Raw genomic sequence first — 14,160 nt, forward strand, 5'->3', positions numbered from 1 at the left:
GACTAACGTTGGAATTCCAGTGCGGTAGAATCCAAGCAAAGGCCGAAATCCGAAAGGTGCAGCTGCGGTGGCGATCACTTAGACACTGCGACGTCTTCCCAAACCGGTCATAGCCGGTCATAGAAGATGCTGGTGCCCCAAACCGGGGCACCAGCATCTTCTTGCTTGTTCGAGAGAGATTTGGATGATTAGTAATTCTGGGCACTGTAAAACTCCTGCTCGCTGGACAACGAATAAAAAAAAAACACTTTATAATTTAAAAAAAAGAAAAATAAAACTTGGGGGCGTTGAATTTGATCCGTTAAGAGTCAACCCGATAGCGTTATCGGGCCCCGTTCGTATCGCGTTCTCATTTGCTTCTCATGGTCTTGAGCAGACTTGTACACGTCACTAAAAAATAGTAAGGAATTACATTTACAATTACTCAAGGCTAAATTGTAATTTATTACAGTTACAATTACCCTTCCATGAAAGTAAGTGACCGTTACCCCCAAAAATAATTCGTTACTTTCGTGGCGTTACTTTCAACAATATTGTCTTCACTTAAGAAAAAAGGGATAAGGGCTATTCAAATTCTTATTGTTGCAACCTGTTCCATTTCCGCACAGGCGGCGGTGGAGTATCGGGTATCGTTAATGGAGTCATCGGACCGATCGACTAAAGTTCCCCACTCTCGAAATCGCAATGCTGTAGAAGTCATCATACATCTAGCCAAAACTACAATAAGAATTGATTTATGTCCATCTTACTATACCGGCATATATTGCCAGACAATAGCAAAACACAGCTGTAACAGTAAAGTGATAATTAAATAATAAATAAGGTTTGGCTCGATACTCTTCTTCCTTTGGTTCTGAAACGGTCGAGCCTCAGTTGAGAAGTTGGTGAATAAAAAAAAAGTTTCCAGCAAATAAATATAAGTAATCGAAAAAGAGGACACTCATAACAACAATTAATAAAAACTTCGGTTAAAAAAATGAAATGTAAACGCGCGTTTGCCGTGTGTACCTTTCTTGGTGCCGTTCAAAGACACACGAAACACGAAGCGACTGCAGTTTACTCTGGTGTTCTCCAGATAGACGTCCGCTGATGCCACGGGCAGCGAAGGGCAGAGTACTAAGGTAGCCGAGCTATGGCCCCACCCACGAGTTTCACTCTCTCCCCAAGCCCAGAATATCAAGTCTACGTCAGCCACTATTGTGTTTATTTGTAAAAATATCTGCTCCAGATAAGGTGCGTCATGCCGGGGGAAAAACAGGAAGAAGAAAGGACGACTATTGCCATTATCAAAGTGCTCGCAAAAAGCTGACTCACAAAAAGGTGACTGAGATGCAGATAACCTGGCTGGAATTCACAAATAAAGTGGGCCAACTCTAGAAGTTGGACTAAAAAAAAGTAAGTAGTTTTTTAAAACAGGGTGAAATAAGGTGAAAGAAAAAATATATCCTGTTTGCGAGCAGATAATAAGTGTGCAACAACGAACAAGGATGCTTGTGGCAAAAGCACCTTCACGTATTATCATATCTTTTTTAGTGGATTTTAGGGTATACACCGACACGCGTTCTTGACGTCACGGTGCTGCGGCGGCGCTGCGATCGCGCCGGAGCCGAGGGGTGTGGGCAAAAGAGCGCACGTTTCGCATGGGCGTCATAGTATTTCAGCAGGCCGCGAAGCTGTGTTGCCGTTAATCTCACCGAAATGTACAAGAAAAGTAGCGGAGTGAGGTTCTACAAGTTCCCGGCAGACTCTGAAAGCCATAGAAGGTGGATAATATCCGTGTATCGAAAATTATGGTCGCCTCGCGCGTTTGTGCGACAAGAACTTTCTTGGAAGCAAGTGCGGCTTCCATTTCAATCTCCGTCCCGAGGCTTGCTTATGTACAGGGAAACCGTCCTTTGATCGAGACCACCCGGATTTTGTTCCCACGGTGTTCGCGCACAAAGCACCGGCCAAGCGCTTATCGGAGGCTCGCTACGCCCGTGCTACCAAGCAGAAGGGGATCGGCGACAGAACGCCAGTGTTGTAGGCGTCGCCAAAAAAAAAAAAAAAGTAACGAAGTACGTTACTCCTTACTTGCAAATCAAAGGTACGCGTTACTGAGCTACGTTGCCTAAAAATAAAAGGAACGCGTTAGCGCTACCGATAAAAAGTAAGGCACGTTACTACTGCGTTACTTTTTTTTAAATTATGATTTAACAAGTTTTATGATTTTGACGATACAGGTATGCTTAAGCTCATATATCAAGAAATATTATGTTTATGCAGAAACAGAACATAATTACTTTATCTCTTTTTGCGGTTTCACTTAAATACTGACGAGAAAAAACGCAAAGAAAAACATGGCTTGACGCCTCAAACACAGAAAAACTTGAAGTGTAATTGTAGTAACGAATAACCTAACTATGTTACTTGAAATGGTAACGACGTTACCCGTGACTGTGTCGAAAAAGTAACGAGTAGGTTACTACGTTACTGAAAAAAGTAACGCGTTCCTGGTAACGCCGTTACTTGTAACGTGTTACCGCCAAGACTGCAGAACGGACAAAGCGTTCCTGCTTGTCATGCCTTGTGGTCATGAGACTAGGAAAAATAGCATACCTTGACTCGAAGACGCTGTGTGTATTTATTTAATTAATAAATACACTTCCGCAGACCCACGGTCTGCTGATCCCGCCGGCAGTGCGGAAACCGACTCGAAGTAATCGTAGGCCTCGAGAGACTTGTACGCCTGCTCCGTGTCGGCCGTGAACTGGCTTGGCGAAAAAACTAAATAAACGACGACATGAGCCATCGACTTCGGTGGCAGTAACTTCACGTCGGAAGTCCAGCAGGCCTTGTTTACGGTGTACGGATCCTCGTAGGCAACGCCGTCCACGCACAGTTTGTTTCGATATGCCGCCGTTCAGGCTCGGGTAGCGAGCTCAAATAGTCGGACAGAGCATGCGACATACGTTGCCAGGAAATACGATTCACAAATAAAGCTAGAAGCGTCCCTACAACGTCAACAGCGAGCGCACGCCACACAACGCAATGGCGAAAACACGGAGGGCCGAGTCGCTTTTGCCCACATAGCTACCGCGCATGCGCGGCCTTCCGGCCGTGTTGGTAAACAGAGCCGCTGCGCGTGTCGGTCTATACGGAGCGTTGCCTGGTGTTGTGACATAATGAAAATGGTCGTAGTCATTATAAACGAGAAGGACATTCTTAATTCTTGTGTGTGCACTTACCGTCTGGAGCTTCTCGAAGAGGTACAGAATCACTTCGCGTCCTCTTCTCCCCGTTTCCGATCACAAAAAAAAAGGAGTAAACAAAAGTGGATATAACCTGCCGCTTCCCCCCCCCCCCCCCCCCCCCCCCCCGCCGCCCGCCCCTTTTCCGCTTTTTCTTTTTTTGTAGAAATGTCTGTTTGGGTGTTTTGACATTGTTGCTAGGGTCTAAGAAAATAGATTTACATGACGTCACACGTGGTTCTGACGTCATGACCCTATCCACCAATCAGGATTTTCCGGTCCAACCTTCGCCGACACCGACGCCGACGCCGGATTTTCTGCGACACGAGCTCCTTAACGCTATCGCGGTAGAATAACAACTAGGCTGTGTGAGTGCTGCAACGGTTTACAAAAACATGCGATCTATTGACAGCAGAGCAGCGCGTTATTATAGTTTTAGTAGACCGTTCGCTCCGGGCCCCACATCAAGCGGGCACGTGCTCAAACTATGCTTCAGTGTGACGGCACGAGCTCGCGCTAGCAATGCAAAAGTCTAGTGTACAGTTGAATACATGTCCCGATTACAGGCAAGCAGCCCCTGCTAGGGTCTGCACAAAAATAATAAGCCAATAGTAGAATTAGCGTTTCGCTCGCTTTCATGAGGTAACCACATCCGATTGAATCTCACATTTTTGTGCTACCTAACAAAATCAGCACACAATGTGGAAAATTAATAGGGCATGGGGCGCGCTTGTCAAGCTCGAGAAGGCGCTCAATCTGAAGCTGCAGAGAATTAATACACCGTAAAAGGAAGTACTGTGACATACTTTATCAAGTTCCTTTGACTTCTGACTTCAAAACAGATTAAGCGCAATGCAGCAGCGCGAATCCAAACCAAATCCCGGAATCCGGCCAATCCCTCTTCTAGCGAGAAAAATGGCGATCCAAAACAATTCGCACCAACTTTATTTCGTACTGATGAGAAGCGAGACGACGCAAGCGCCGGTACGCAGGTCGAGTGACGTACGAGGGATATGACGCCAAGGGAAAAATAATCAGTTCTCTATTTCCATGCAAACGCTCTGATTTTTTTTCTCGCTTTTTTTTCAACGCTATTAATATTTGTTGGCCGTTTTTATGTTATTGATAACAGCGACGACGGTATGAAGGCTACTGGATGCTGCCCTTGACTGCTTTCTCAGTGCAACATGCCGAGCATGAAGTGTGTGGTCTCGGATTTTGAATTCGAAATAGGTCTATCCAGATACGTGTGTTACTGGTTGACGACAAGTCGAGTCTTGACTTGTTCAACGAAAAAAAAAGAAAAAAAAATCAATTGTGGTTTTATTTAGAGTTGCTCAGTTTGAATAAATGTTCATATGTTTAGGTGAGGGTAAACTGCATCAATGTGACTTGTCAAATACGAACGCGTCATTGTTGACGAGATCGTTGGGTGAATGGGAGTCAACTTTTCGTTAGCTGGCAATCACACAACGCGATAAGTTCTGCGTACAGTCATGCATATACCAAACAGTTCCACGAAACCGGTCGTTTTTTTTTTTTTTTTTTTTTTTTTCTGAGGAGCGTTTGACTGGTGGCTTACCTTCGAGCTAGCGGTGACGTCAGGACTCTTCCATGTGAAGCAGGCAGGGCGGAGCCCTTCAACGCGAACTGCCCTTATCATCAGCACCTGTGTCACCGCTGTCTAATTGAAAGGGACAGAGGATTATCGAAACGGCAAGCTCGGTGACTAGCAAAAGCCCGTTTGAGGGCGAAAAAGAAATGAACCGAAATAACTTTAATCCTTTTCCAAGACAGCGTCGAGACAGTAGCAGATGATAACGGCAGTTCGCGTTGATGTCATTCCCCCTATCTGCCCCACATGAACGAGTCCTGACGTCAGCGATAGTTCGAACGTAAGCCACCAGGCAAGCGCTCATCAGAATGAAACACCCGCTCGCGCGCAGCTACTTCGTCTACGCATGACTCTACCATGCAATGTATCAAAGGTCATTGGACACTAAAGTAATAAGCTGGTCTCGTCCAAGTTTGATGAACCCTTTCAGCGGTGCTCGACTGAGTCGCGCCGATCCCGAAGATGAGAGAAATATCTGCTGGTCCTCCATACGAGCACTCCGTATTCCGTGTGTTGGTTGTCTTCCGGATTAACACAACATAAAGCTGTAGATAATGAAGGTCATTCCGTGACTTTTGGGGCTTTTTTATTATTGAAGGACGGCTCCGTTTTGGTATTTTCGGGTTTCACCTAATTGATAAAATTAATTTGCGTGCTAATTTTTGGGGTTTACTGCCATCTAGTGAAAACACTGAAACGCATTTGTAACGTCACGATGGTCCTGAAGTTAACGAAAATTACATAGTAATCTTTTTCTTTAAGTAACGTTCAATTGCTCCTTCCCTTCAGTGATTGGGTGATTTCATCGAATCTTTCAACACAAAAAATAATTGTATTGATAATCAACTACTTCGTTTGTACTTTTGAGCACACAAGACTGGCAATATGGGACCTCCCTGGCCATCAATAGGTGACGTAGAAAATTCAGCAACACGACATCGTACATAATTGGTGTGGGCACCACACTAACCTCCCCTGAACTTCCGATCCGACCGTGTGCAGGACACGCCGCCGGAGTACCCTCTGGAAGAGATCGGAACCAGCATCGCTTTGTTCTCGGGACAAGGTGATCGGTTCGCTGACCCGAAGGGCGTGCAGGGTCTGCGGTCACGGCTGCAGAGTATCGTTTTCGACTATCAGCTGCCCCAGAAGAACTTCAACCACTTGGACTTCGTCATCGGTGACGACGCCACGCTCATGCTGCACAAGCCGGTTATAGAGCTCATCCAAGGCTATAACAACGACAACTTAGCGTGAACCAAAGCCAAGTTACGCGTCGTCACCATGGGAGTCAAGGCTCTGATGTCAATGTGATGGTTGGGTCATGCTGGCTCGTTGCTTGTTTTCTTTTAGTGTTCATCATTTCATCCTACAAATAAACATGCATATATTCAAGAACAAAATAAAGATTGACGGTCCCTTGCCGTTGAATGCAAAATAAGCTGCAGCAAAGAAATACGCACTGCACGTGCTGGCATGCGCAATTGCACTGACATATTTAAATTCAGTTGGTGGTGTTTATATCCAGGGTTTTGCGTTTTCACTTTAAACCTATAAAAACCGAGAAACGTTAGCCGAATCCATTCTCAAGATTTTGGTAGTTTAATAAGAGTTGTTAGTGTTTTAAATTAGCTAAAGTCCTCTTTGTCTTTCTTTTTTCTTTCTTGGCGGGGGAGGGGGGGACTTTGTGGTGGAAAGTTTACGGAGTTAGCTGCGTTTCAAAACGACCTGCTCTATGCTGGGAAGGTTCACCAATCAACAATTTTTTGAAAATGAAATATTTCATTTTGTGAACGGGCTTTGCGTGCCAAGTTACTACCCTTTTTCGAGATGAAGTTTGAATTGGTACAGTTTTCCGAAGTAGCAAAACACGTCTCCAATGTAGTAGTGCTTTTTATAAATTTATATGTGAACCATTAACGATATTCAAACCTTGCTACCTGAGCTTCATGACTGCGTAAAATTTAAAATTGTCTAGAGTGTGGTGCAGCAGTCTTGTACACATCACTCGAAAACAATAATAATTAAAATTACAATTACTCATTAAAAAAAGTATTCAAATAGATTAGTAGCTTAAGCGACATGAAATATATTTGGCCTTTACTTGAAAACAGTCACTCGTACTTCTCCGATCACTTCAAAGTTTTAGAACGACATAGCATTTTACGAGTTTGAAAACGGGTATTTTGTACATACCATTATTTGATAAGAATCGCCGAATTATAAACTACTAATCTTCTTATTCCGCCGCTTTTGGTAAACTATCCTCTTGTAGAAGATTTGGTTCGAAGAATGCATGATAGAAACCTTGTGCCAAAAAAAAAAAAAAGAAAATACCGTTGCAAGTCAATTTGTACTTCCAAAAATAAACACATAACTGGATTTCTTCCCAACAAACGTTATCAAATAATTGCAAAATTACTTTACAAATCGATTCACTACAAGCAATTTTATTACTCGTTATCAGTACCGTTCAAGTCTGGGTATAAGTTTTATTTCGTCACCTGAATTTCACAATTCGGTCAGCTTTCGCTACTGTAGTATTTCGCGCATCGGGAGCTACGAGAGAAAATCCTTGGCCACTCATACGGCTGAGTGCATCGAATCGCCATAGGAAATGGTGAGAAGTCTATCCGGAAACCACATTAAAGGATGTTTTTAGCAAGTCGCTATAGGGGTACACGTTGTAGATATCATAAATGGTGCAGCTGCTCCATTCTGTAAAAAGCTTACGTTTAAGTTAACGTGTTTTAGCGAATAGTAAACGTGGCGCAGCAGTGTAGACAATAATGGTGATTGCGCGATACCGACAGCGTCATATTTTAGGAAATGTCTGAAACGTCCTCTACCGTGTTCAAATGCGTGGCCTTAGTTTAACGGCGTACGACAGAGGTAAACAAGACGGCTGAGGTAGCATTTACCGGTCAGATTTGAATGAGCTCCGACGCTAGATAGAATAAAAAGTGTCTGAACGATTGCTAAGACAGGTGAAGCGTAATTTGTGACCTTGAACTCGAACGGCAGTTCACGTTCTGTGCCGTCAAACCAAATCATTTCGTCTGCTCGCAGTTGTGACTGCAGCTAGTTAGCCCGAATTACGAATATTTACTTAAGCGAGTAGTTTACAGAATACATGATCGCTTACCAGGGTGAGCAGTCCTTGAAATGATTTGGCTCGACCTCTGAGACTGAGCAAAGAGTAGCAGAACGGCAAATTGCCTCCCGCCTAACGCTCGGCTGGGCCAGTCGCCGAACCGACCGTCACCTTTGTTTTTTTCACTCCAGTCGTCAACGACGCTACCAGCGTTGCGGCGACAACACCAGCGGCCGGAGCGGGAGGAAGCGATTTTAGGGACGTCGTGAGGGGATGGGCGTGGTTTAGTAACTGTCACGTTACCAATGGCGTCAAGCACAGTGCTCTCGTTTTTGAGTCATTTCGTAGTCTAGGTTTTGTCACGTGATGCCTTAAGAGTTACCATTTCTTATTTAAAAGAGTTAAAAACGCGACCTGGTTGAGTTACCGCTCATTCACACTGGAAGCGGATCCGCGTTCGCAAAGCGGTTTTGAACGCGGTTTCATAAAGATCCAGTACAATTGCACGCCAACTCGATGCGATCGAGTGCGCGTGCAATTGTACTGGATCTTTATACAACCGCGTTCGCAACCGCTTTGCAAACGCGGATCCACTTCCCGCGTGAATGAGCGGTTACGGTCGTTCATACCTCATGCGACAAAACGGAAGCCTTCGTCTGCCGAGTTTCCGGAAGCACGGAGTGCGAGTTACGATTACGGTGTTTTATGGGTTACGATCGTACGGTGTCGTGGTCGCGCTTAACCGACGTCCCACTGACTCCATCCAGCCCTCCAGGCGTCCAGGCTTTGAGCCAGTGAAACTTTGTCGAAGTGTGGCATGTCGCAAGTGCGGTGTCGTCGCCCAGGAATAGAGCGCACCTGTGCTCACTGTGAGACTGTGAGAATCGCCTAACATTCATACCTGTCACAAAAGATACCCCTATTTACCCCATATCAAACGTGACTGACTCAGACTTCGACGCCCAGCAGGTGCAAGCAGACTGGTTAGCCGCGCGAGCATGCTTTCAGAAGCAGCCCTGTATTGCACTAGCGCGTATGCATTGCAGGAACGCGCAGAACGCTGTACTCTGCGCCTGCTGTGACCTGCGGTTGCTTTTCTATACGCTCGCTGAGCTCGCACAAAACAGCACAGCAAAAGAGCTAGTTCCGAGGACAGTCGACAAAACGTGCAAACCATAAAAAAAAAAAATTGCTTGCGTTTTTTTTTTTTTTTTTTTTTGCTCCTTTTTGTCATAGTTTACATGGTTCAATTCCTCTAAAGAACTTGAAAGGGGATGGTAAATTAATAAAGTTGCGCTGCGGGCAAGACTCTTTCCTTGGTTCACAGATGCTAGGTTGCGATTTCCTATCTTTATGAAAATAGAAAATGTAAGTCAAGTTCCTGTCAGACTCACCAAAATAAGCAAGTACACGTGGCGCCTTCGCGTGTTGGCTTCACAAAAGTGGCTATACACCTATTCATCTCGGTAGTTACCCGACCGGCAGGTAGAGGGCGCCGCCGCGCTCGCCGCCTTTGGGTGCCTTCAATTTGATTGGTTTCGGTTGTAATGCTCTCGCGCTGTGCTTGTGTTATGTCAGTTTCGCATAATTTTGTGAATTGAAAGTGCACTGCTTTATGCGACAGGTGGCACGCACACACCGTGGCACTCCACTTCATAGCGTGGCATGTGGTGGCAGCAAAAGCCTCTGCCAAAAACATGCTAAGCACAGCATTTGTGGCGGCAGAAAAGTATAGTATGTTGCAGGTTAAGACGGTACGGTGAGGGGAAGAAGCTCCGTCTACACTCTTTCCACTTTAGCAGAAAGGATGCTATAGAGAAAAGAAGGAAACCGCCAATCGTGGCAAGCAAACCCTTTTTGGACTGGCAGAAGTGATGGGAGACGCCAGGCAGTGTAAAAAAAGGGGAAGGGGGGGGGGGGGGTGGACTGCAAACGTGTTTACCAAAAATAAAAAGGGGGAAGAGTGAAAAGAGGTATTCTTCCGTAGATTCCTTTTTCTCCCGGAGCTGTGAATGTGCCATGGCCGGACTGGGCTCAACTCAATGCCCCAAATCATATTTTTTAAAAAAATTACTGCCGGCAGAGTTTTGCGGACTCCTAAAATGCCTTTACGGAGAGGTTCCACAAACCCTCTTTCCAGGACCGTTGGCCTAGATTGCGGGCATGGGCATCTGCAGTATGTTTTGCAGGAAAAGCAGGGAGAGGGGGGGCAAACCTTGTTTTCTTTCAAAGTTATAGGTTGGAAAGCTACACCCCTTCAGAATTATCCCCCCCCCCCCCCCTTTTCCGCCACTTTGCTGACGCCCATGATTGTGGGCACCTCATCACTTACAAAATGTTTCCTAGGACCCATGTGTAGAAAGTAGGAGCCACCATTCAAGCCCCTGTCATGACTACAGTGCAGACATATCACAATAGCAGGGAAGAACAATAAATAATAATGGACAGTCTGACCGGAAACAATATTGGTACAGTTTCAGACTCGCTGCTCAGCTTGCCAGCTGAGCCAGGCTAGAAAAACGAAATTGGCAAAGTGAATGAGTTGCGAGTATAAAGATGCAACAACAAAACCCTACTGGCATTCTTAAAAAATGTTGGGGCCTTCTTGTCAATGGAAAAGGCACTCAGTAATTAAATCCAATACTCTTTCGTATAGTGAGATTGATATCGTGGTAAGGTGGGTGCTTGTCCCAAGCTCTTGTTTTAGCACCAGTGGGTGTCAAGTTACACACAGCCAGAAAACAAATCAGCATAGCCAAACGAAGCACAGGACAATTGCATCCGTAAAATAGCCGATGTTCCATATTTCAATTAGTTTTTGATCTCACTCTGCGCAGCACACAATTCATAGCAGACGATTGTCCCTTTTTGGCTCTGTTCGCAGATGACTTGCCAGTGTGTTCGTCGTTTTGTTTCTGTCAGAGAATGATACCTACCTAGTAGCAAACAAACTCATTATTATTCCCTCATGTTAGCAGACGAAGCGTCTGGTAACGGTATTGTATAGCGAGTTCGTTTCACACGCACTGGCACCGTTCGAGTTCTCTCCCAGAATGCATCGCACTCGCAGAGTGTTGCACTGAGAACTGGACTCAAACGAATTCGCCAAATGCACCAAGTGCGGAAGACTGATGCAGCCGCCATCTATGTTGTAGAAAGAATACCGACCTCAAACCGAAACTGGCGCCTTGCTGTTCGGAGTGATGGGTGGGAATGCGAGAGTACAGTCGCTACCAACGTTTATCTACAAACGTTGGTCGCTGCAGCCTTTAGTTTATCGTTGCGATGACTTCAAGCAACACGGCTGTCATAGGGATAGTTACAGACGGCGTAAATTTCCGCAACCAGCTGTCTACAAAGCAGCTGGTTGCGATCGTTCAATTTTCATAACCGTTTACACTGAAGAAAATGGATGATGCTGTCCGAGCAGAAGCTTGATCCATTTCAGCATGGCATTATGCGTGGACCACTGAAAGGGTACGCCTTAAAACTAGTCTGCTGGAATACCCAGCAAAACTTTTCGATTTCGATCGTCATTACAGGTGGATCAGATATTAGCTTTTGTGAGGGCGTCGAGAACGAGAGCTTTCTCGAACAAAATATGACGGGGCAAGTTAGCTGAAGTAGGTAAATGTTAAACATGATGATGTTGCCCAAACCTCGGGTAAAATCACTAAGTTTAGCTTTCTCTGATGATTATTGGGCAGTCAAAGTTTCTGCTGGGGCAGTTTTGTCGACAAATGTTCAATTTTTCACCCGCACACGTTGGTGATAAACATCTCGGGGGCCGCTGAGGCATTTGTTCTGAGCATTTCTTTACACACTGGTATATTTCAGCGTTTTTACGGCAACAGAGCGACTTAAAACCTCCAAATAAAGCATGGTTTGTCAACTGCTTCCTTCATGAAATAGGAGACGCTCACAGTTCAAGCTCGCGTTTGATTCCGTTCCTGCGGGACGCAATTTCTATCAGAAAATCTACTTTTTTTCCTTTCAGTTCCGCGACACATCGTAGCAGACAAACATTCGTCATCTGCTCCAGCACCTTGCCGGCCTAGCCGGAGCAAGGCACGACGGGATTGCATTTTGGCGCAATCTCGATTTTCTCAGTGCAGCGAGTGCATGCACGCGCGGGGTGTCAGCAATGAAACGAACTCGGAGAGTGCAACCACTTGTGGAGTGCCGGCTGAAACGAACCCGCTCCACGCTGCGAGTGGACACGCGTGGGCACGAGTGCCGTGAAACGAACTCGCTAATACTTCTTCAGTGCAAGCCGGTTGAGACCTCAATGACCAAAATCGGGCTCTCGGTGAGATGGAATGGCAAACTGAGAATGATTTCATGACCAGGGGCCAAACAAATAACAGGCGCATTGTATAGTGAGAGTATTAGCACCGAGAAGTTTGGGTGGCGACCTTTTACAGCGAGCCGGGGTGACGTCCTGCTGAGGACAAAATTTACCCCCTCACTCGCCCTACAAAGGCCGAGACGGCGTTAGCTGTCGGCATATTACTTTCGGTTATTTTTTTTTTTTGTGCGCATTTTACGTAGGAAATGTGAATTATATGCGGCCTTATTGAGGTATGGTCTGTAGCTGCAGGCGAAACTTCAACCAACATTCCGAGCATGGTTTCCAGGGCAGACAGTGCACGAATCACAGATGGTATATGAAAAGGAAGAAATGCCACCACACTTGCAGGAGCACTGCAATATATTTACATCCCGCACAATCAACGCTCCTGATGATTTGAATAAATTAAGAGGTTTTTTTCAACTTTGTTTCTAAACAAAAACGTCTCAGCGAAAAAGCTTCACTCTGCTCGAGCAACATGTTAAATATATTCTGCGCCATGGGGAGAAAATTACAAGTGAGACCGCCCAAAGGCCTTTGACTTAAATGCCATTTGTATGCCCGCAAAGCGGGGTCTGATGTTCTCCTAAAGCGCAAGACAAATGGACGGCAGAATCGTCCGATCCGACAGTCCGAACGCCGCTCCGAATTGAGACACACACACACACTTCCGATCTTGCAAGCGACACAACGATCCGTTCGGCTCCGCCCAGGAGATCCAACTTCCAAGCACTCCAGCGGAGGTCCGCGTTCATAGATCTCTGGTCCCAGATTGATGGTTTAGCTCGCACGAGCGAAGCTAGGAGCTCGTTCTTGTTAGCGCGTGCATTCTTTGCCGGGGCCATCTTTCTCGAATGGATCAGCGGGATCCACGCGTCCGGCTTCCCGTCGCCCGTCCCATTTTCTTATTCGTCCCGACAGACCAAGTATGTCATCATGACGTTTGCGCTAGCTGTGCTGTCATTGGCTGAACGCATCCGACAATCCGTCCGCCGTGCAAAACTATCTGGTGCGTTTGACGCATGTCGGATCGCCGATCTGACGCCTGAAGCGACCAAATTTTTCGGATCAGGCAGTCGTACTGTCGGATCGGACGTCGGATCGGAAGGATTTTTCGCGCATGTGTCTCGTGCTTAACTCATGAATCTGCAAAGAACAGAATTTCAGTGTCTGAAACACTTACACCGCCGCTTCCACAACCCCTTGCACAACCGCCTTATATCGTGTGAAGGGGGCGGGGGGGGGGGGGGGGGGGGGGTTCATCGACGGAGTTGCCTCCACCGATAGCTTTCCATACTTATAACCCAATTATAAGGGTAAACGTGACAAACACGGTTGGAAAAGCTATGAAAATTCTGTCGGCATAAGTCTCACCCAGCGCCTTTTACACTGGGTAAACGAAGCCCCGCTTCTCAACGTGCTTACAGCTCACAACGGCCGATGTTGACGGTGCCTTTCCCATCCTTAGTCTGACTGTCCATGCTCTTTTTAATCTCGAAGTTTTCGGGTGGTAGAATATGATACCAGCTTCTTTTTGGAAATTGCATTGCAGCGCTGAACAGTAGGTCAGCATGAAAACAAACCTCCGATCGTGAGGAAACGGGCGCAGGGAAGCCAGCCAGATGCCAGAACGCGAAGCGGAGTCCGTCACCAGACGTCACGGTACACCTGACCCAATCAAGACGTGGCGACCGCAGCGACACTTGTGTTTGCTCTGAAGACTAATAGTACGCCGTGCAAGCAATACCATTGATCTCCACGACAATTTGCTGGATCGCGTGTCTCTGCTTGGTCGTTGCAGCTCAGGTGCGGCCACCGGATGGCCACCTTGGGACAAAGATTATCAGTCAACCTTTTGGAGCGTTGCGGA

At 46.2% G+C, this 14,160-nt stretch overlaps 1 protein-coding gene across 1 annotated transcript in view; it reads left to right on the forward strand.

Annotated features, from left to right (window-relative positions):
• Positions 1-6,286, forward strand: part of LOC115310654 (lipase member K) — a 58,362-nt gene extending 52,076 nt beyond the window's left edge. Inside the window, exon 10 of the mRNA XM_040206516.3 lies at positions 5,848-6,286. Within this exon, the coding sequence (XP_040062450.2) occupies positions 5,848-6,102 (255 nt within the window). The 3' untranslated portion in view covers positions 6,103-6,286. The remainder of the gene's footprint in view (positions 1-5,847) is intronic.
• The last annotated feature ends 7,874 nt before the right edge of the window (positions 6,287-14,160 follow it).

This window comes from Ixodes scapularis, unplaced genomic scaffold (assembly GCF_016920785.2).
Source record: "Ixodes scapularis isolate PalLabHiFi unplaced genomic scaffold, ASM1692078v2 PGA_scaffold4__175_contigs__length_147842914, whole genome shotgun sequence".
NCBI classification, from domain to species: Eukaryota; Metazoa; Arthropoda; class Arachnida; order Ixodida; family Ixodidae; genus Ixodes; species Ixodes scapularis.